The sequence below is a fragment of the Arachis hypogaea genome, chromosome 12 (genome assembly GCF_003086295.3).
Source record: "Arachis hypogaea cultivar Tifrunner chromosome 12, arahy.Tifrunner.gnm2.J5K5, whole genome shotgun sequence".
Taxonomy (NCBI): Eukaryota; Viridiplantae; Streptophyta; class Magnoliopsida; order Fabales; family Fabaceae; genus Arachis; species Arachis hypogaea.
This window is the reverse complement of record NC_092047.1, coordinates 105,417,280-105,440,106: the sequence shown is the minus strand read 5'-3', so window position 1 is coordinate 105,440,106 and position 22,827 is coordinate 105,417,280. Positions and strand designations below refer to the sequence as shown.

The 22,827-nt window shown below is 32.9% G+C and overlaps 1 protein-coding gene across 1 annotated transcript; it reads right to left on the bottom strand.

Annotated features, from left to right (window-relative positions):
* Nucleotides 1-567: 567 nt before the first annotated feature.
* On the bottom strand, nt 568-3,915 carry LOC112730437 (receptor-like protein 6). The gene has a single exon (XM_025780524.2). It carries the CDS (start codon nt 3,913-3,915, stop codon nt 568-570), a length of 3,348 nt encoding a protein of 1,115 aa, XP_025636309.1.
* Nucleotides 3,916-22,827: the final 18,912 nt, after the last annotated feature.

Here is a 22,827-nt window from a genome sequence, read left to right as displayed (position 1 = left end):
AAAAAAATGGCGTTAGACAAAATTCTTTTCGTAAAAAATAATGCTAGAAATACAATAATTTAAAATTATCTTATTTAACTTAATATTTATAATTTTATATATATAGTATTTAAAATAGTATATTTATTATATTTAATATTATATATTTATTTTAAAAATAATTAATAAATATAAAATAAGATAATTTTGACTGATTTTAATTGTCTTTTATTGTTTCCTTCACATTTTCGTTTTGTAAAAATCATGCAATTCATTTATTTAATTTACAGGACACTTATAATAACACATGCAGACATTCATGTAATATATATAACACACGCAAATTAAACATTCGTGTAATCAATCTCTCTTCACTTCTGAGGCTAACTCTAAAAGAAAAGCTTCAAATAAAACTATCATGGTCATAACTCATACGACCTACCAACGGCTAGCTTCAACCTAACTAACACAGTTCTTATTTCTATACTGATCACACACAAATTAAAGGAAGATAAAAGAAAAGAAAAGAAAAGAAAACAACAACAACAACAACATACATACATCATACAAATGAAAGTGAAACAACAATCAATAAGGCTTCCACCTTAAAGATCTATATCTCTTCCCACCACGACGTTCATATACAAAATCAAGTTGAGGCACAATCTTGTATAGAGCTTCCTCTACTTTCTTGGAGTACCACAACCTCCATCTCTTCCACAAGATGAGTGGCATGATAAAGATTCCAAACCCAAAAGTGAATCCCAATTCCACACTTAACAAACTCCAATCAACTGAACTACTATTATGAGAGTTAGTAGTTTTAGATGATGGTCGTAACAACCCTTGCTCTTCTCCACCACAACCTTGTGTCAATGGAGGTCCACATAACGCTTCATTTCCCACAAATGAATGTGCTCCAAACGATTGAATTTGAGTGCCTGTTGGAATTCTCCCCACAAGATGATTATAGGAGAGATTCATGATGGCAAGAAAAGATAAACTTGCAAGCTCAGTTGGAATCTCTCCTCTCAGAGAATTCATTGACAAGTCTAAGGACTCAAGATTTCTCAAGTTTCCCAAAGTTGAAGGAATATGGCCTGAGAATGCATTGTGTGACAAGTTAAGAGCATGCAATGCTTTGAAACTCATGATCTCTTCTGGTATTGGCCCTTCAAATTGGTTTGATGAGAAATCCAATGAAGTGAATGCAATGAGAATCTTTTCCAACTTCATTTGTTGACCTTTGATTACAATGGTAACTGAGTCCTCATACCTACCAAGACTATAATAAGCCTCCGCATATACATGAGAGAACAAGTGATCCACCACATAAAGTGGCTCAACTGTAACAAGTTTGGCTAACTTCATTTTGCTGCTCTTTGAGAAAATTGTAGTTATAGTCTCAAGAGTCACAGAACTTGTATTGTTATCATAAATATCAAAAGATAAATGGTCAAACCTTGACATATCATCATCTTTGTCAGACATCAATGCTTTCCAACTCTGAAAGAGTGTTGTCGGTAACATGCCGGTGAATTTGTTGGCAGCTACATCAACAATTTGAAGCTTTTCCCAGTTGCCAATCACATTGGAGCATCCAATATGTCCATAAAATTTGTTTGACCTCAAGACCATGACTCTCAGTGTAGAAATGTTCTTCAAGAAGCATGGGAACTCATCAATCAATTGATTGTTTCCAACATTTAAGACTTGGAGGTTTTGGCAATTAGCCAAAGATTTTGGGATGGTTCCCTCTAAAAGATTTCCATTGAGATCAAGAAGCCTTAGATCACAAGAAGTTGAGAATGTATCTGAAATTTGGCCACTGAGTTTGTTTCCAGCAAGACTTAGAAGTTTCAGGGAGCTACTCTTCCTTGTTGTCAAGCATTCAGGAATGTTGCCAATGAAGCCATTATGTGAAAGATCAAGCACTCTAAGAGTTGAAATATTGCAAATGGATTCATCGATTTTTTCATGAAAATTGTTGCCTGATAAAAATATATAAATTGAAAAAGGAATAGAGCTACCAATTTTTGCTGGTATAGAACTGAATCTATTATTGGAGTAGTCCAAGTAAACCAAGTTCTTGGTGAAAATGTGTGCTGGCCCTTGCAATTGATTGTCATGAAGATCAAGCAGGAATATGACTGAACTCAGATTTTGGAAAGGACCTTCCATATCCGTTAGAGAATTCTGAGAAAGATTCAAGCCGGTCAAAAACTCAAATCTCCAAATCCAGTTGGGTATGGTTCCTTCAATTTGGTTGCTGGATAAGTCTAAATAAAGCAAAGTACTTTGATTTCTCAAAAATGAAGGAAATGTACCCAACTTGCATGAAGCCAAACAGAAATGCTTCAACTTGGGAAATGGAATGTCATTGTCATCCACAACTGACAAGTTGTTGTCTGAGAGATCAAGTGTTGCCAAATTTTGTAGCCTTTGACGAATCATACTCAATTTTATGGTGCCATTGAACTTGTTTGTGGAAAATTCAAGTAAATTGAGCCTTTTCAGTTGAAAGATAGACATAGGAATATGCCCTTGAAAATTGTTTTCACTTAAATCAAGCATCTCTATTGAGGAAGAGGAACCATTTGGGAACTCATCAAGTTGGCCATCAAATCTATTGTTAGCAAGAAAGAGAAGTTGTAGGGATGGAAGTGAAAACAAAGATGAAGGGAATCTTCCATTTAGAGAGTTAACTTCTAAATTAATGCTCACAAGATTTGTAAGGCCTTCAAAATGGGTGGATGGAAGTGTACCATTCAGATAATTATGATTAAGATACAAAGTTTTCAAGGCCTTTGATCTATTGAAAGATGGAAGTGGACCAGTAAGATTATTGAATGACAAATCAAGATAAACAAGTTGGGCAAGATTTGAGATTGAATTGGGAAGTGTCCCATTGAATTGGCAATTGGACAAATCTAGTGTAGAAAAATGTTTCAAATTGCCAATAGAATCTGGTATAGGACCTGAGAAATTTGTGTGGCTAAGATTCAAGTGACTGAGAGATGCTTGATTTGGGAAGTTTGTTAAGGAACCATGAAGACCTTGATTATCAGACACATCAAGAACTTGAAGTGATGGTAGTTGCAAGATATTTTTTGGAAAAACTCCACTCAATCCGCAACTTCTGAGCTGCAATGTGTTTAAGCCAGACAAATTCCCAAAGTAATCAGGAACTGGGCTTGACAAATTGTTATGGTCTAGTTGAAGTACTGAGAGAGATTGAAGCTTTGTTAATGAAGGATCAAGAGGGCCAGAGAGATTGGAAGAGGACATACTCAAAACTTGTAAACTTTGTAGGGAAGAAACAGCATGGCACCACTCCTCTCCTTTGGCTGAAATTGCAACACCATCTAGATACAGTTCTTTCATTCTTGTAAAGTTTTGCACAAACTCTACAATGTTTGGCTTCTCAAGTTTTAGACCATGTTGTGATGATGAGGTGAATGTGGTAGACAAATCTAGAGTTTCCAAGTTGGACAAGTGAGAGATTTTAGTTGGAATTTGTCCCATGAAACCAGCATTTGACAAATTCAAATACCTGAGATTCTTCAGGTTTTTGAACTCGGAATTAATTCCAAAGTGGAACTCATTATAAGCCAAATTCAAATTCTGCAAATATTGCAGTTTGAAGAGACTAGTTAAGTTTCCTCCAGTGATGAATTCATGGCTTATGTCAAGAGCAATAACATTTCCCTTGGTGCTGCAAGCTACACCTTTCCATTGGCAACAATCATCAGTGTGGTTCCAATGAATTAGTTTATTGGACTTAGCTGGGCTAAATATGAGGTTGTTCTTCAAATGGAGTAGCAAAGATTGTTGATGGCCAAGACATTGGGAAGTAACAATGTTAATGGTGTAAGTGAAGTTTAATAGGGACAAGGGTAGTAGCAAGTAAAACCACAAGATAAGGGCGGTTTTCATTATGAGAGGCAACTTATAAATTATAATCTATGACTATGATAAATAAGATGTATGGAAGAGTAGTGAATATGGTTTTTTTATTTTGCATATGAGAATTTGTTATTTATAGATTCCAAATCATATGTTATACAACTCATCATGAATGAAATTGATATGGGCACTGCGTGCAATATATGGTATTGTAGTAAGTCATCATCAACAAAAAATGCACAAAGTCCTCCAAGATTGTAATTGCATGAAGTAGTCTCTCCACTCATCCCTTATCTTCACACTTCAGTGATCAAACAAACAAATTGTGACTTCGTTCCATCGCCCAATCTTTACGTTTTATTTTGTTGCACCAAAATGATTATGATTTTCTCCTTTTATTTTCTTCCCCTGATTGCCAATAATTTTCATTGATGATAATAACATATAACAGTAGCGTATACGGTAGGGTGACAAGTAATAACGGGTATCATTTATAACTAGAATAAGACCCGGGCGCGATGTGCGGGACGGGAAATTAATGACAGTATATAATAAATATTAAAAATTATTATGTTTTGTAGAATTAAATTAAATGTGTAAATTAAAGTTAAATTTGAAAGGTGTTTTATTTAAAATAATTTGTAGTACAAAAGATTTAGATGTTAGAATTGTTGTTAGAGTTGTTGTTTTTTTCTTTTTGTTGTATATTCTTTATGAATTGTTGAGTTGTATCCACTTTTTATTGTGTTGTTTGTTCCATCTTTGCATGTATGTTCTTTTTCTGAAGATGTGTCTTGAATTTGTATAATTTTCTTTCTCTTTAATCTCTTGATGGATATGTGATTTTCGTCTGATGATATTAGTGTTGGCGAAGTTAGTTTCTATAATCAATGAATAATTTAAATTAGAAATAAAAATGATGTCTTGGTAAGAGTGTATTATTAAAAATCTTTTTGAGATTAAAATCATTTATTTTGACTTCAAATATAAGTGTGAGGTTGCACAAATTTTTCTGGAGTGTCATTAGATTTGAAGCACTTGTGCCCAATAATTTTTTTTTTGCCATCAAATAGTACAAAAATTATTGTAGCACTTTGATCTAAAATAAGTATTGGGTTAGTAACTAATAATTTGATAGATAAGATTATAAAAAGTATATAAAGTTACCTTATTGTTGGATATTGTGGTGTTTGATTACATATGCCACAAATGTAGTTGTCTCCTTTTCATCTAATATAATCGTTTCCAAGCAAAGAGGCTCCTCTTCATTTGTGGGTGTTAATGTTTTCTATAGACGAACCATGCAAACTTTGATAAACAAATGGTCTGTTTGATAGATAAGATTATAAAAAGTATATAAAGTTAACTTATTGTTGGATATTGTGGTATTTGATTACATGTGCCACAAATGTAGTTGTCTCCTTTTCATCTGATATAATCGTTTATAAACAAAGAGGCCCCTCTTCATTTGTGGACAAACCATGCAAACTTTGATAAATAAATTGTCTGTTTGTTTGGTGATATTATCCAAAGAATGATGCTCGAGTAAGTTTGAGATGTTATGTATTTTGGAAATAAATTTCTTGTGCTAAATTTGATGTTATTTAAAGGAATAGTAATAAGAGAGTTATATAAGTAGGTCAAATAGTATGGAATTTGAATATTTGTAAGGTAAAATTTATTATAATTAATAATATTATTATGACATTTGTAATATGGATGTTTATAACGACAAGATATAATAAATATAGGAATATAGATTTGATGGTTATCAGTGGCTAAGAGAATGGGGGTTGAATCTTAGCCCTTTTTTGCTGAGTAAGACTTGCTGCCCTTTTAAAACGCTTCAGGAGATATTTCTACTTTTTATCTCGTCACTGGTCAAGAGACTTTTTCTTTTTGTCTCGTAACCAATAAGGAGATATTTTTCAATTTTGTCTCATTCAAACAGAATTAGAATTTGAGTAGAGTAGAAAGAGAAAATCACTCCCAGAAGTATCCTAGTTTAGCTGCTAAGTGTAATGCAGCCTACATCTAGTCTCCATCACAACAATGATGGAATTTCACTATAATCAAACAGATTACAGACACCAATTCTCCCTAGGAACTACCCTTCCTATCCGGGACAAGTCCAGAATCTATCCCCAATCCTGAACTTGACTTCGTCACCTACCAGACTTTTAACTGCAAAGTGCTAACCCAACTTGCAAGGGGATTCCCACAGATTCATGAAACACAACACAGATGTACAAAGGACCTCTAGGACATCTATGGATTTTTATTTTAATTTTGTATACTCTGCCTTTTTTCGCTCTATGGCTTTTTCTTACAAAGCTCACTGTTTGCCTTTTTCCATGAGACTTAAGACAGACAAAACTAAACAGAAAAATTACAAAATGAAAACATTGAAGGAGAAGAACTTCTATTAGCTTGGGTAGCTATGAGAACTCTATACTTTGCACTCTTAACTCCTTACTTCAAGCTCTGGATGTTCTCCCTTATTTATAGAAGTGGAAGCCTTCAAGGTTGAAACTGTTGAACCGAGCTGATCTTCTTCTTTTTCAAACAAAACCGGTTCGGCCAGAGAGACAGGAGAGAAAACTAAATGCTTAAACCAACATGCAATTACCTCTGGGTCTTCTCTTCTCACCAAGATCCATCAATTCGGGCCTTCCATCTTGACTTGCTCTCCAAGAAAGATTCCTAGCCCTTGATGAGTCCTTGATGCTTGATAGCTTCTCCTGTCCTTATCCTCTGCCTCATCCTCCATATAGCTACAGTAGCTACCTCCTGTAGTGGTTGAGCAAAGGTAGAGACGAGCCATGCTTCCAAGGGATCTTCTTCTTTTGACCGAAGTGGATTTTCTCCATTTTCGGGTATGGAAGGCTTGAGATTACTTCACCACATCTTACCTTTAGTGGCAAAGATCTCAGCCACACCATACTTTTGATTTTCTTTTTCTTGATGCCATCATCACTATGGCTCCATGCTTGCTTCTAGCTTCTTCTTTTTTCTTCTGATAACTTGCCTTAGCTTCCATTTTCCTGATGGATGTGACCGAAACTTTGAGAGAGAAGAGAGAGAAAATTGAAATGCTTTCAATGAAACTAAGAGAGAGAATGAAAATGAATTAAGTTTCTCACTTCCCTTTGGTTTGGTAGCGGTGTCATTAATGATAGCAATCAAATCAATTTCTATTTTCTCTTTCATCTTTCCAATGCTATTAATACAAGTTGAATAAATTTGAAATCCACCAAAAGATGAGAGTGGGATCCGTTGAAAGCATGCAGCAATATGATTAAAGAAATGGATTTCATCATATTAAATGAGTAGAAAATATTGTGCTCCATTTTCTCTTTTATTTCGGACCAGCCACATTGTTGGGCTACAAATATATTTTCCTGGCCCAACAAACATAACCATAATTCAGCCACTTAATATAACAATTTTGCACAAGGCTGAATGTATTTTGTTAGCACAATTGGGCTTTGATTTGCTTTTATGCTCAATATCCATAATCTGCATAATAACAAAATTATTAATCAATACATATAAATACAACTTTAAACTAATAATTTTATAATTAGTTATTTTAATAATATTTGATCATCATTAAATTTAATTTGGAGTTTTCCAAACTCATCAATCTCCCCCTTGATGACAAACATTATTAAAAATTGAAATGAAAAGGTTTAGAGTACTCCCTTTAAAGATTTGGACTCCTCCTCCTTTCCAACTGTTACATAGCTCCCCCTAAATATATGCCATTTTACCAAAGAAAGCAATACCTGTAACATTTAAAATCAAGCTAATAGCCACCATGTACTCAACATATGGAATTTTAAAATTTTGAACAGCTTGATTTATGAGCAGAAGTAAAGTGATAGACAAAACTAATTTGTTATCATATAAATGATTTTCTGCTCAATAACAAACAAGATGATTGAGTACAGAGTACATAGCAACAAAAAAAAACACATTAGATAATTTCCAAAAAAAATTTTGCTGCCAAATCATTTGATTAAATAGACAATATTTTTCAGCAATCATATCAGAGCAAAAACTTATCAGTTTATAGCAAGGAAAACATTATCAATTAAACAGAATCATATCAGAGCACACAAATTATCCAGCATTCATTCAACCTATCAGGAAAATTATCAAAACATAACTAAGTTCCAGCAATTATTTCAACAAAACAGATCATAAATCATAAGGCATGATCATTGGAACATAGAGCTTATGCACAGGGGTGATCATAAATCAAAATGATTTCAGCCCCTGTTTTTTTTTTTTCAATTTTTCAACTTTTTCTCCCCCTTTTTGTCATCAATAGAAAAATCTGCAAATCAAACAAGAATATACCAAAAAGCATAATGTTTGTTTAATCTAAACATAAAGTCAAAAGTATCCAAGAGCAAATACCAAAATATCAGAACAGACACAAAGTTTTTAAAACAATGAAAATGACAACTAGATCAATCATCAGAAAGGTTAAACTCAGATCCGTATTCATCATCTTCCTGTGCACCCCTTTCCTTTTCAAAACTCTGCAGCAGTAAGTTAACTCTTTCTTGGCACTTAATCCAAGCTTTCTCATTCTCATATGCTTGCTTGCGAGCTGTTTTATAGGATTGCACCATTAGATTGGACATATTTGAGAACTCAGTGAGTACATCCTTGATTGAATCCTCAATCTTTGTTGGCTCATGTGGGCAGCTCTCAAGATCACTTTCAGACAGTTCAGAGGGCATGGAACGTTTTCCTTTGGTGCCTTTCATAGAACCCGAGACTCCTCCTCCCTTGATTGTGGAAACTTTATTTTCTACATCTTCATTAGTTAGATCAACATTAAAATATTCAAAGATGCATGTAAGAAAGATTCCATAAGGAAGATTAGCCTTTTTGTCACTTCTAACACATTCCCACATATGTCTCACCATAAGATATGCAAAAGAGATAGGAGAAGAAGTAATAATAGCAAAAAGTACCAAAGTATCACAGATAGTTACTCTATGGTATGAACCACTATGAGGCATTAGAATGTGATTGATGATTCTGTGCAGAAGTGCTCTTTCAGGACCAAGAGCTTTGTGGGTCAAAATCGTGCATCCAAAGCAGAGAAATTTACGCAAGTTTGATTCAAAGCAATCTGGAGTGAGATTCCAACCTGCGAATTCTATTTTCCAGTCATATAAGCAACGGCTCCTTCATCAACATATCCCAAAGCAGTACTAATTGTTTCTTTGTTCAGGGACATATGAACCCGCTTGACATAGGAATGGATTGCACCATCAATAAACCTCATGTTTGCATAAAACTCACGAATCAAAGCTGGATACACAGGTTTCTGAATATTGAACAAGGGAGTCCATTTCAGATTTTTAAAGAGAGAGACAAAGTTGATGCCTTTAGCACTAAGAGATTCCAAGTGCACTATGTGGGATGCACACAAGTGACGCTTCTTCAGGGCTTCATTATGAAATTCATATGAAGCGCATGAGTTAAATATGACTGGATCAAAGTGTGAGTGACCTTTGTTGTACTTATTTTTTAAATCAAGTGATTCCAAATTCGGTGGTTCCCTGGTGTTACGAAACACGTAACTCTTTGCGCGCTGTGAACTGCGCCCAGAAGCATGAGGAGTTGATTTCTTTAGAGGTGAGTGAGGTAAAGAAGACTGAGTCTTCTCTTCTTCCTCTTCCACAACCGGTTCTTTATCCTTCCCAATCTTCTTTCTGGATGAAGTTTTCTGAGCAATGACCTTTCTTCTCATGGTCTCAGTTTGCTTGGAGGAAGATGAAGGGGATGAGGAAGATGTGGAGTGTATGTGAATGTGAGTGTGTGTTTGAGGGGTAGAAGAAAATGGAGGATTTTTGCGTAGAGGGGTTCGGCTACTTCTCTTGGGTGCTACCTTCTTTTTCATGTTATGAAAATGAAGAAAAGAGAGGGAAGATGATGGGGGTGGCCGAAGAGGTTGGAGAGATGTGGGGGTTATGGAAGCATTAAATGCTGAGTGGAGAGAGAGAGGGTTATGTAGTTAATGACCATTAAGTGGCGCGGTTATCAACAAGGAAGGAAGTTTAAAATTAAAAAGGAGAGGTTAGCTCCTAGAATCAAGGGAATAGGTAAGAGAAAAGATTATGATTTGACAACTACTCATTCCTACAAGATTTGATATGATAACTTCCCAACAAAGATATGATTAACAATTGAAGAACTCAAAACAGGCCAGGGTTATGACTGAGGTCAAAAAGGATTAGGTGGGGTCCATGATCATTAATATCCGAATCAGTCTCCTCCTGTATCATGGCCTGCTCATCACGTCCACAAATTTGTCTCCTGCTTTCCTACGAGACAAAACCAACAGATTCTTCAAAAATCACAAATTATCAACTGAATTCAAATCCAACATACCCAAGTTGTTCCTTAATGAATAGAATCTATCCTCACACAAAGGTTTAGTGAAAATATCAGCAAGTTGTTCTTCGGATTTCACAAATTGAATATCAATAGTAGTTTTGCACATGTTCTCTAATAAAATGATATTTAATTTCAATGTGCTTAGTTCTTGAGTGCAGAACAGGATTTTTAAAGATGTTAATAGCACTCATATTATCACAAAACAAAGGTATACTATTGATCTTTAATTTGTAATCCTCCAATTGAGTTTTCAACCAAATTAATTGTGAACAATATGCAGAGACAGATATATATTCAGCTTTGGCTGTGGATAGAGCAACTGTGGCTTGTTTCTTTCTTGACCACATGTTAAGTGAGCTTCCAATGAAGCAACACATTCCAGAGGTGCTCCTTCTATCCACCCGGTCTCCCGCATAATCTGCATCATAAAATCCTACTGCACAAAAGTCATTAGTTCTAGGATACCATAAGCCATAATCACTTGTTCCCTTAATATATCTAATGATCCTTTTGACGGCTGAAAGGTTGGATTCATTTGGGTGAGATTGAAACCTTGAACATACACCCACGCTTTGAACTATGTCCGGTCTAGAGGAGGTAAGATACATAAGTGAACCTATCATTCCTCTATACCGTGTTTCATCCACATCTTTGCCATCATCATCTTTATCAAGCTTAGTGTTTGGATGCATTGGTGTTCCCAAAGGTTTGGAATTTTCTAGGCCAAATTTCTTGATTAATTCTTTAGCATATTTTTCTTGGTGAATAAAAGTATCACTAGGAGTTTGTTTGATTTGGAGACCAAGAAAGAATGTTAGTTCTCCCATAAAATTCATTTCAAACTCACTAGTCATGAGTTTTCCAAACTCTTCACACAAGGATTCATTGGCCGATCCAAACACTATATCATCCACATAAACTTGAACAAGAAGAATATCATCATTAGATACTTTAATAAATAAAGTAGTATCAGTAGTACCCCTTTGAAAGTAATTTTCCAACAAGAAGGCACTAAGCCTTTCATACCAAGCTCTTGGAGCTTGCCTAAGCCCATAAAGGGCTTTTGAAAGTTTGAAAACATGATTTGAAAATTCTTTATTTTCAAAACCGGGGGGTTGTGCTACAAACACTTCTCTATCTATAAATTCATTAAGGAAAGCACATTTGACATCCATTTGGAACATTTTAAAACCTTTATGGGCAGCATAGGAAAGAAGCAACCTAATTGCTTTCATTCTTGCTACCGGAGCAAAAGACTCATCAAAATCAATACCCTCTTCTTGATAGTAACCTTGGGCCACTAATCTAGCCTTGTTACGAACAACCTTACCATCCTCACCTAATTTATTTTTGAAAACCCACTTAGTACCCATTACCTTCTTACCATTCGGATGAGGTACTAGTATCCAAACCTCATTCTTGTCAAATTGAGCTAGCTCTTCTTGTATGGCTTTGACCCAAGAGGGGTCTTCAAGAGCTTGCTTCACATTGTTAGGCTCCAATTGAGACAAGAAAGCAAAATTGCTTTGTTCGGTTTGCTTTTTGGTTGAGGATCCTGTTGTTACTCCTTGGGAAGGGTCACCTATGATAAAATCATGGGGATAACCCCTCATAGACTTCTATTCTCTTGGTTTTCGGAGCAAGGTTGAGCTTTGATGAGCTTCAGCAGGTTGTTCTATTCCAGATTCTCTTACTGGCTCAGGAGACAAAACTGAAATGTCTCCTCCATCCTGATGAGACAAAACTGGACGGACAAGTTCTTCACTTGGGACAACATTGGGACTTTCTTGACTTGGTTGATGGCTTGTTTCTGCTTCACTACCTGTATCATCATCTAAAGGGGCATTGGGAATTGAATTAGTATCATAAAAAGACACATGTATGGATTTCTCTATGGTCCTATGTTCTTTGAGGTAGATTCTAAATGCTTTGCTAGTGGTAGAGTATCTAACAAACATTCCTTCATAGGATTTTGGATCAAATTTACCAAGATTCTCTTTATTGTTAAGTACAAAGCATTTGAATCCAAAAATGTGGAAATACTTAAGATTTGGTGGGGTTCCTTTCCATAGCTCATAAGGTGTTTTCTTTAAACCCTTCCTAATGATTGTCCTATTCAAAATATAACAAGCTGTATTTACAGCTTCAGCCCACAAAAATTTTGGAACATCATTTTCACAAAGCATAGCCCTAGTCATCTCTTGAAGGCTTCTATTCCTTCTTTCAACTACCACATTTTGTTGAGGAGTTTTAGGGCATGAAAAGTTGTGTGCAATTCCAAAATCTTCACAAAATTTTTCAAAGTCTTGATTTTCAAATTCTTTTCCATGATCACTTCTCAAGTGGGCAATTTTCAAATCTTTTTCATTTTGAATTCTTTTACAAAGGGTTGAAAAAGCATGGAAAGCATCATTCTTATGAGCAAGGAAGAGTACCCAACCGAATCTAGAATAATCATCTACCACTACCAAACCATAGTGTTTACCTCATAAACTGAGTTCTTATGGGATCAAAAAGATCAATATGCAATATTTCTAATGGCCTCTTGGTAGAAATTCCATCTTTTGGTTTAAAAAACGTTTTTACTTGTTTGCCTAATTGACAAGCATCATAAGTAATATCCTTATCAAATTTAATATTTGGAATTCCTCTAACCAAGTTTTTCTTAACAAGTTTAGAAATTTGGTACATGCTTGCATGACCCAATTTCTTATGCCATAGCCATTTTTCAAATTCAAGTGAGGTAAAACATGTCACTTTTTGATCTTTTAAATCCTCAAGAGTCAATCCATACACATTGTTACACCGTTTGGCTTCAAACAAAACATCCCCAGATTTTTCACAAATAACTAAACAAACCAATTTCCTAAAAATAACTTCATATCCAAGATCACATAATTGGCTAATGCTTAGTAAATTGTGTTTCAGCCCATCAACAAGTAGAACATCATTTATGAAAAAGGAAAAACTTTTACCAACTTTGCCTATTGCCACTATCTTTCCTTTGCTATTATCACCGAAAGTGACAAACCCTCCATCATATTCATCAAGCTTAATGAAGAAGGTTGCCTTTCCGGTCTTATGCCTAGAGCATCCACTATCCATGTACCACATGTTATCCTTCCGCTTGGATGCTAGGCACACCTACAAAATGAGCTCAAGTGACCTTAGGTATCCAAAATTTTTTAGATCATTTAACGTTAAACCATATCCTTTGTCCCAAGCCATTGTAATCACAAACAACTTTATAAACTTTGTTTCCAATCATTCTTTCAATAAAAAAGCATTGAATGGGAAAATGACCACTCCTATTGCACAATCTAGAAAACCTTGGAGTTGCTATTTTTTCTAAAACTTGTTGGGTTTTGAAACCTTGTATCATTTGAAGATGAGGCCATGTTAGCAAAAGAAGGTTTCTCAACAAAATTTTCAGTTTTATAAAATTCCAACCCAACTTTATCATAAAGAGGTTTTTGACTAGCTAAGAGTTTATTTAAATTTTCAGAACTTTGAGTAAACTTGGCTAAGTCTTCTTTAAGCCTTCTTATTTCTTTATGCAGCCAGTCATTTCCTTCAAAGTAATTTAGATTGGCAGTTATAGAATGGAAGAATTCACAACTCTTAAGTTGAGCTTTTAACTGCTTGTTTTCTTCAACAAGTTCAACAGCAGTTTCAGCCTCCCTTAACTTATCTTTGAGAAAACCATTTTCAGCTTTAAGAATAGTAATTTGTGATTCAAGATCTTGGTTTTCATTTAGGAAGCATCTAATCTTTTTAGAAAGGTGGTCTATCATGAGATGAAGATCTTCAGTGTCAAGGTTATGGGATACTACCTGTTCAGCGTGATCTGCCATGAGGCATGGTTGAGACTTGGTTTCTGATTCTTTATCATCTTCTGAGTCGTTTTCCAAGTCCTCCCAAGAAGCCACCAGTTCTTTCTTTTTTCCCTTCTTCGGCTTCTCCTCCTTCTTCAGCTTCTCCTCCTTCTTCAACTTAGGACAATCTGATTTGAAATGCCCAGACTCTTTGCAGTTGTAACAGATCACTTTGCTGAAATCTTTCTTTTGTTTCCTTGAGTTGCTTTCCTTGATTCTTTCCTTGAGTTTCACCATTTTCTTGAATTTTTTGGCAAACAAAACAAACTCATTTTCAGAGGAGTTATCACTGGATTCATCATCCAGAGGGTTAGAAACAGATGTGAGAGCTATTCCTTTTCTTTTAGCATCTTTTTTCAAATAAGTGTTTTCAAAAGCAAGTAAATTTCCTTTCAAGTCATCATATGTCATAGAGTCAAGACCACTACTCTCAGATATTATCAATGCCTTAGTTTTCCACTCTTTTGTGAGACTTCTCAAAACTCTCCTCACAAGCACAGATTCATGATACTTTATCCCCATAGCATCTAAGCCAACAATGATGATGTTGAATCTTTCAAACATTTCATCTATTGATTCTCCTTCCTTCATTGAGAACATTTCATATTCTCTGTTCAGCATGTCTATTCTGGTCTTCTTCACTATGGTGGTTCCTTCATGAGTGACTTGAAGTTTGTCCCAGATTTCATTTACCGTTGTGCATCGTGATATCCGTCGGTATTCCTCAAAGCTGATTGCACAGTTGAGCAAGTTGATAGCCTTGGCATTGAGCTCCACCTTCTTTCTGTCTTCTTCAGTTCAACTGGCTTCGGGTTTAAGAGAGACTACTCCTTCATCACTTGCGGTGGTTGAAAATTGAGGACCCTCCAGGATAATCTTCCAGAGTCTGTAATCTACTGCTTGCACAAATATCTTCATTCTTTATTTTCAATAGGTATAGTTCTTCCCATTGAAAAGAGGAGGTCTGTTGCTTGACTGTCCTTCTGTCAGATTGTAAGACACCAGATTTGAACCACTGTTCTCTGCCATCTAGATCTTTTCTCCAAGCTACAAAGCTTGATCTCTTTGAGACCAAGCTCTAATACCAATTGATGGTTATCAGTGGCTAAGAGAAGGGGGGTTGAATCTTAGCCTCTTTTTGCTGAGTAAGACTTGCTGCCCTTTTAAAATGCTTCAGGAGATATTTCTGCTTTTTGTCTCATCACTGGTCAAGAGACTTTTTATTTTTGTCTCGTAACCAATGAGGAGATATTTTTCAATTTTGTTTCCTTCAAACAGAATCAGAATTTGAGTAGAGTAGAGAGAGAAAATCACTCCCAGAAGTATCCTGGTTCAGCTGCTAAGTGCAGTGCAGCCTACATCCAGTCTCTATCACAACAATGATAGAATTTTACTATAATCAAACAGATTACAGACACCAATTCTCCCTAGGAACTACCCTTCCTATACGGGACAAGTCTAGAATCTATCCCCAATCCTGAACTTGACTTGGTCATCTACCAAGCTTTCAACTGCTAAGTGCTAACCCAACTTGTAAGGGGATTCCCACAGAATCATGAAACACAACACAGATGTACAAAGGACCTCTAGGACATCTATGGCTTTTTCTTTTAATTTTGTATACTCTGCCTTTTTTCGCTCTATGGCTTTTTCTTACAAACCTCACTGTTTGCCTTTTTCCATGAGACTCAAGACAGACAAAACTAAACAGAAAAATTACAAAATAAAAATATTGAAGGAGAAGAACTTTTGTTAGCTTGGGTAGCTATGAGAACTCTGTACTTTGCACTCTTAACTCCTTGCTTCAAGCCCTGGTTGTTCCCCCTTATTTATAGAAGGGGAAGCCTCCAAGGTTGAAACTGTTGAACCGAGCTAATCTTCTTCTTCTTCAAACAAAATCGGTTCGGCCAGAGAGACAGGAGAGGAAACTGAATGCTTAAACCAACATGCAATTACCTCTGGGTCTTTCCTTCTCACCAAGATCCATCAATCCGGGCCTTCCATCTTGACTTGCTCTCCAAGAAGGATTTCTAGCCCTTGATGAGTCCTTAATGCTTGACAGCTCCTCCTGCCCTTATCCTCTGCCTCATCCTCCACGTAGCTACAGTAGCTACCTCTTGTAGTGGTTGAGCAAAGGTAGAGACGAGCCATGCTTTCAAGGGATCTTCTTCTTCTGACCGAAGTGGATTTTCTCCATTTTCGGGTATGAAAGGCTTGAGATTATTTCATCACATCTTATCTTTAGTGGCAAAGATCTCAGCCACACCATACTTTTGATTTTCTTTTTCTTGATGCCACCATAACTATGGCTCCATGCTTGCTTCTAGCTTCTTCTTTTTTCTTCTGATAACTTGCCTTAACTTCCATTTTCCTAATGGATGTGACTGAAACTTTAAGAGAGAAGAGAGAGAAAATTGAAATGCTTTCAATGAAACTAAGAGAGAGAATGAAAATGAATTAAGTTTCCCACTTCCCTTTGGTTTGGTAGCGGTGTCATTAATGATAACAATCAAATCAAATCAATTTCTATTTTCTCTTTCATTTATCCAATGCTATTAATGCAAGTTGAATAAATTTAAAATCCACCAAAAGATGAGAGTGGGATCCGTTGAAAGCATGTAGCAATATGATTAAAGAAATAGATTTCATCATATTAAATGAGTAGAAAATATTGTGCCCCATTTCCTTTTTTATTTTCGACCAGCCACATTGTTGGGCTACAAATATATTTTCCTGGCCCAACAAACATAACCATAATTTAGCCACTTAATATAACAATTTTACACAAAACTGAATGTATTTTGTTAGCACAATTGGGCTTTGATTTGCTTTTATGCCCAATATCCCATAATCTACATAATAACAAAATTATTAATCAATACATAAGAATAAAACTTTAAACTAATAATTTTGTAATTAGTTATTTTAATAATGTTTGATCATCATCAAATTTAATTTGGAATTTTTCAAACTCATCAGGATTCAATGTCTTTGTAGGTTACAAATTTAGTTATACATTATTAATTTCTAATTATTTGTATTTTTTTTGTTTTTTGTATATATATATATATATATATATTTTTTGCTGACTTTGAAATAATAATTAATTTGACAAAAATTTAATAGTTGATTCTAAAATTTTGTCAAGTAAGCAATGTTGATGATATAATATTAGTAGAAGAAGAAATATATCTTAAAAATAATGTGAACTTATCCATTTATTTTTATATATTAAGAATAGATGTTCTAGTAAATTAAGCACCTGAGCTCCCGTTCTAAGTAAAAATAGTTCATTAAGATTATTAGATGATACAAATTCTAAAAATTCATATTAAAATGAGTATTATAAAGTAATTTGTAGATATAGTATGGTAAAATGTAAGGATATCATAAATGACTAAATTAGACACTTTATATATTATAAATTATGTATTTAGAATATTACTTTTAGTAAATGCTTTATTAAGTATTTGTTTGAATATCATTAAATTGTTAAAAAAAATTAATATTTTTTTATTTTTTAACATGTTTAATAAAATTTTAGAAATAAAAGTAAAAATACTAAAAAAAACTACAAAAATTTTTTTTAGAAGTTATAATTTACTTTATAAAAAGAATTTTTTTTATTTTAAAAAATATGTTTCTAATATCTATAATAATATATAATGCCAATACATGGGTTTCGTGTCCAAAATTCTTTTTCAATATTAAAAAACTTTCACTACTTCATCCTCTCTCTTATCACATACATTCACGTTCTCTCTTATCTCATTAATTCACAATCATGGAACTTCTATAATTATATTTTTCCTCTCTTACTATCTATAATCTCAGATTACTATTTATGAATAATAGAAAAAAAAATTTCTTATTCATCTTCTCTTGCATCCTTTTCACTTTACTTAGATATAACATAAAACCTAATATAAGGATAATTTGTGTCTAAATTTAAGTTTCAATATTGCTCCTAAAAAAAATTTATTATTAAAAAATTCTTTCATCAGTTATGTTAAATAAAAAATTTTCTATCCATTTTTTCACAGTAATCTGATTAAGATTTTTGTATTGGATATAAATTATTGTTGCAGTTTTTTTTTATTTGGATATATTTTTAAAGAATAAAAATAAAATAGTTCAATAGGGATAATTTTTTAAAAAATAAATTTATACAGAATAATAATTTTTCTCTTATCATACTCTTTTAAAATATTCTAGGTACCTACTCAATATATAATGTCAATTGGCGTCCAAAATTTAAGTTTTAATATTACCTTAGAAAAGTTTATTATTAAAAAAATTTCTCCCGTACATCTGTTAGTTACGTTGAATAAAAAAAATTTTCACATATTTTTTACAGCAACTTTATCAAGAGTTTTCTATTGAATGTAAATTATTCATGCAGATTTTTTTTATTATGGATATTATTTTAAAAGAATAAAAGTAAAATAGTTTAATAGGACAATATTTTTTTTTTAAATTTACACAGAATAATTTTTGTATCAATATATCAAGATTCATTTTACATATAATATTTATTCATCTGAGTTCATTCATGGAGTACCTTATAAAAATTATATTTAAGTAATTTTTTATTTTATAACCATTTTATATTTTGAGTTTCAAAATTTTGTATTTTTATTCTTATTCAAGCTTTATTTTTATGTTTTATTTTAGTTCTGTTAATAAAAAAGTATTAACATTAGTTTTAATGTTAATTTTTAGGATAAATAAAAATATGGGATCTTTCTTATAAATTTGATGATTAAAAAACTATTTATTATAGAATAAGTTAATAAGTTAAGTATATTTCTTGACTATAGGAATATATATAATTCACTCTTGAATGTAATCAAAATAAATATATATTTATTTAATTTTTTAAATTTTACATTAATTATTAAAATCATGATATAATGGATGTATTCCTATAAAAAAAATGAAAATGACTTCATAACAATTTTTTATTGGAATAAAACATGACTCAATGACTATAGAGTATAATTTAAATAACTATAGATAAGTAACATAAGTAATAAAAAACAGACATAAAATTTAATTTTTTTGTTATTTGGTATAAAAATAATATAATAAAATAAATCACTGTTCTCATACATAATGACATAAAATTTAACATTATTCTTTTCTAGAGTCATCTATTTTTTTAGTTTTTATCCTTATTTTTGTACTTTATTTTAATTTTATTAAATCAAAAATTACTAATGTCATTTAACTTTAATTTTTAATTTTATCATAAATAAAAATATGTGAATTTGAATGTATTAAATAATAAAAAAACTCATAATAAAAAAAGTTAAATTTACTCATTTGTTATATTTATAGGAGTATAAATGATTCACATAAGAGTTACCATATTTTTTTTAACTTTTATTTTTAAAGTAGTATTCACTTCTGAATGTAATCATTATGAACTAATATATATTGGCAACTAATTGCGATTGAAGAGAAGATAGAAAGAGAATAAAAATCGAAGAAGGAAGAGAGAACAAGTTAATATAAGAGTGGTAGTGAGGCATACGTAGATAGATAATGTTAAGAAAAAAGAATAATAAAAACAAAAATTAAAATTCTAAAAGAATAATAAGACTAAAGATAATTTAAAATGTTGAATATAAAATTATAAAAAATAAATTTTTTTAGCTATTAAAATTATACGAGAGAAAGAGTGATTTAAATATAAATTTTTATATCTGCTTCAAATTAAATATAATTGAGAAATAACTAAATTTACAAATATTTATAAATTTTTATCTTCATTGTTACACATAGTAATAACATAATGATTTTAGTATTATACCTAAATTAATTTAAATTCAATTATTCTATATATTAAATAAATTAAATAACTAATAAATTTTTTTATTTTTTATTTAATTATTCTATAAAAAATTTTTGAATGCTTGATATCTTAATTTTTTTTAAAATGATAAAATATGACTTAACAAGTAAGTATGAAAAATAAGTATCTTTATAATAGTTATACATCTAGATATCTAAATCAAACAAAAAAATAATTCTTTTAACAAATCTTTAACAACTAAAAAGTTAACACAATAGATATGTACGAATCGAAGTGACAAACAAAAATGAGAGCTGCGATAATGGTAATATGATATGGTGGTAATTGATTGCGGTTGGAATTAATAGAAGAAAAAAACAAAAAAGGAGAATAAAATAAGGCAACATAATAGTGACGGCGAGACAATAATAGTTATATATGTAAAAAAATAATAAGAGAAAATAATAGTGTATAATATAATGAGATGATATAATCAAAATAAAAATTAATAATTTTAAAATAATAATAAAATTAAAGATAATTAAAGATGTTCAATATAAGATTACAGAAATAATTTTTTATCTATTAGAATTATGTATAAGAAAAAGAATGTTTTGAATATGAATATAAATTTTTTAATTTATTTTAAATTAAATAGAATTAAGAAAATAAATAAATTTAATATATAAATAATTAATTTGTAAATAATATTAATAAATTTTTATCTTGATTTTGTTACACATAATAACAACAAAATTCTTTTCTTAATTTTTAATTTAAATTTATTTATTTTATATTTTTTAATTATTGATATTAAATTTATAATTTTAAAAATAAAAATATAAAAATATTTTTTAACTCAATACAAAAGCGGCTGAACAGGCACAACAGTGCCAGTTAAGCCGCTAGTAATAAATAAATAAAAAGTATTTTTATATTGTTGTACTCAAATATGATTGTTAAATAAAAAGATATTTTTACATAAAATATTTGAACAAAAAATTACTTTTACTTTTTTAAAAGATCTTTTAAAAAAAATCACCTTAAAAAAATATTTTCATCAAAATTCATCAAAACAAACACTAAACACTAGTTAAATTCTATTACAAAATATGAACAGAATAATCATTTTAGTGGAAAATGTATTTTACATAACTATTATATGTGTTAGAAATAAATGATCACTTTTATGTTGTAAAATGAGGTCAATTCCATTAGATAGACAACAGAAGTATAAATAACATGAATAATGGATTGCATCTCAGGTTCGCAAAATAAAAAAAATTATTCCAACCTAATTACTCATTTTTATCCTCAATTACACCTTTTACCTTTTACATTTTTTAGTACCCTATTTTCACTCTAGCCACTCCACTCTCTCCTCTCCTGTCACACCGTTAACGTCGCTGGAAACATCTGATCTTAGCATCGCAATAAAAAAAACATTCATGTACAATAAAAGAAAACATCCATCAACTTAAAAGAAATATTTGTAAAAATTTATACTGAAAAATATCCATGTACAATAAAAAGAAACATCTGCAATCCTATATTAAGAAACATTCATGTACAATAAAAAGAAACATCCGACTAAGAGCAAAATTAAAGAAACATCCGCCAAAACAAAAATAACATCCAAAAAAGTAGAAGTTATTCATAGAAAAAGAACTGTATTATTTATTTCAAAAAAACATCTAAATCACATAAAAAAGAAGAGAACGAAAGAGAGAAGGCATGTGCGGTATCCGGCTTGAATGCCCAACGAGATGGAGGGAGTCGCAGTGCCTCTACCACCGCCGCAATAAATGCAGCACCGGTGGTCCGTGAGGACGTGCGACACGACTGACGGAGGGTGCATGCCGCTACGCGTCGCGGAATGAAGGAGGTAACTTTGTGGTCGGAGCCACGACGCAATGGAGGATGGAGCGTTAGCAATAGGCATGGCAAAAATCCCCGGTGGGACGGGTATCCACAGGGATTTACCTGCCGGGGAGCAGATATGGGGAGTGATTTATATCCGCGGGGACGGGGGACGGGGTCCCGTATAATAAACGGGGCGGGGGCGGGGGTAGAAGTCCCCGCCCCATAGAGACCCGTTAAATCCCCGTTTAGATGAAATGACGGAAATGCCCTTATATATATATATATATATATATAAACCAATACACCGAGCACCACACTTAGATTTATTGAATTTGTTGCTAAAATATCGGTATTAAACCCGAAACTTCCGGCGGATGGCCAGTAACTCAAACAAAGAAAAGAATCGGTTACATTTTTTTTCTTGGGTGCCCATTTTGTATGGGCTTTTAGTTTAATGTTTCTATTCAGCGGGCGTGGTTATGGGAAAAAGAATTAGAGAGTTAAGCAGGTCTTTTGGGGATAGAGGGACTTCCATTCCATCATTCCTTAAGTCCCACAGGTTTGATCCTGTAGAATCTGACCCATTTTCTCATTGAGCGAAAGGTACGAAATAAATCAGATTGATTTTTCGATCAAAAGTACTATATATATATAATATGTGACTGAACCATTTGGACAGCAACTCTAGCCGCACATGCTTCCCTGAATTCCTGCTTCAGAGACAGAGTGAGAGGCTCGTGATCTCGTCTCCTCTCCTTTCCTCTCCACTCCTTCTCAAAGTTCAAACCATTAGTCCCTCTCCTTCTCAAACACCGCTGACCGCCGACTGCCGACCACCAACCGCCTCCCACCGCCTCCCACCTTCTGGGTCCCTCAGCGTTGGAGTTTCGTCTCGTCTCCTCTCCACTTCTCCTCAAAGTTCAAACCCTCAGCCCCTTATGTCTCCTTCCCAAACACCGCCGACCGCCGACCGCCGCCTCCCAC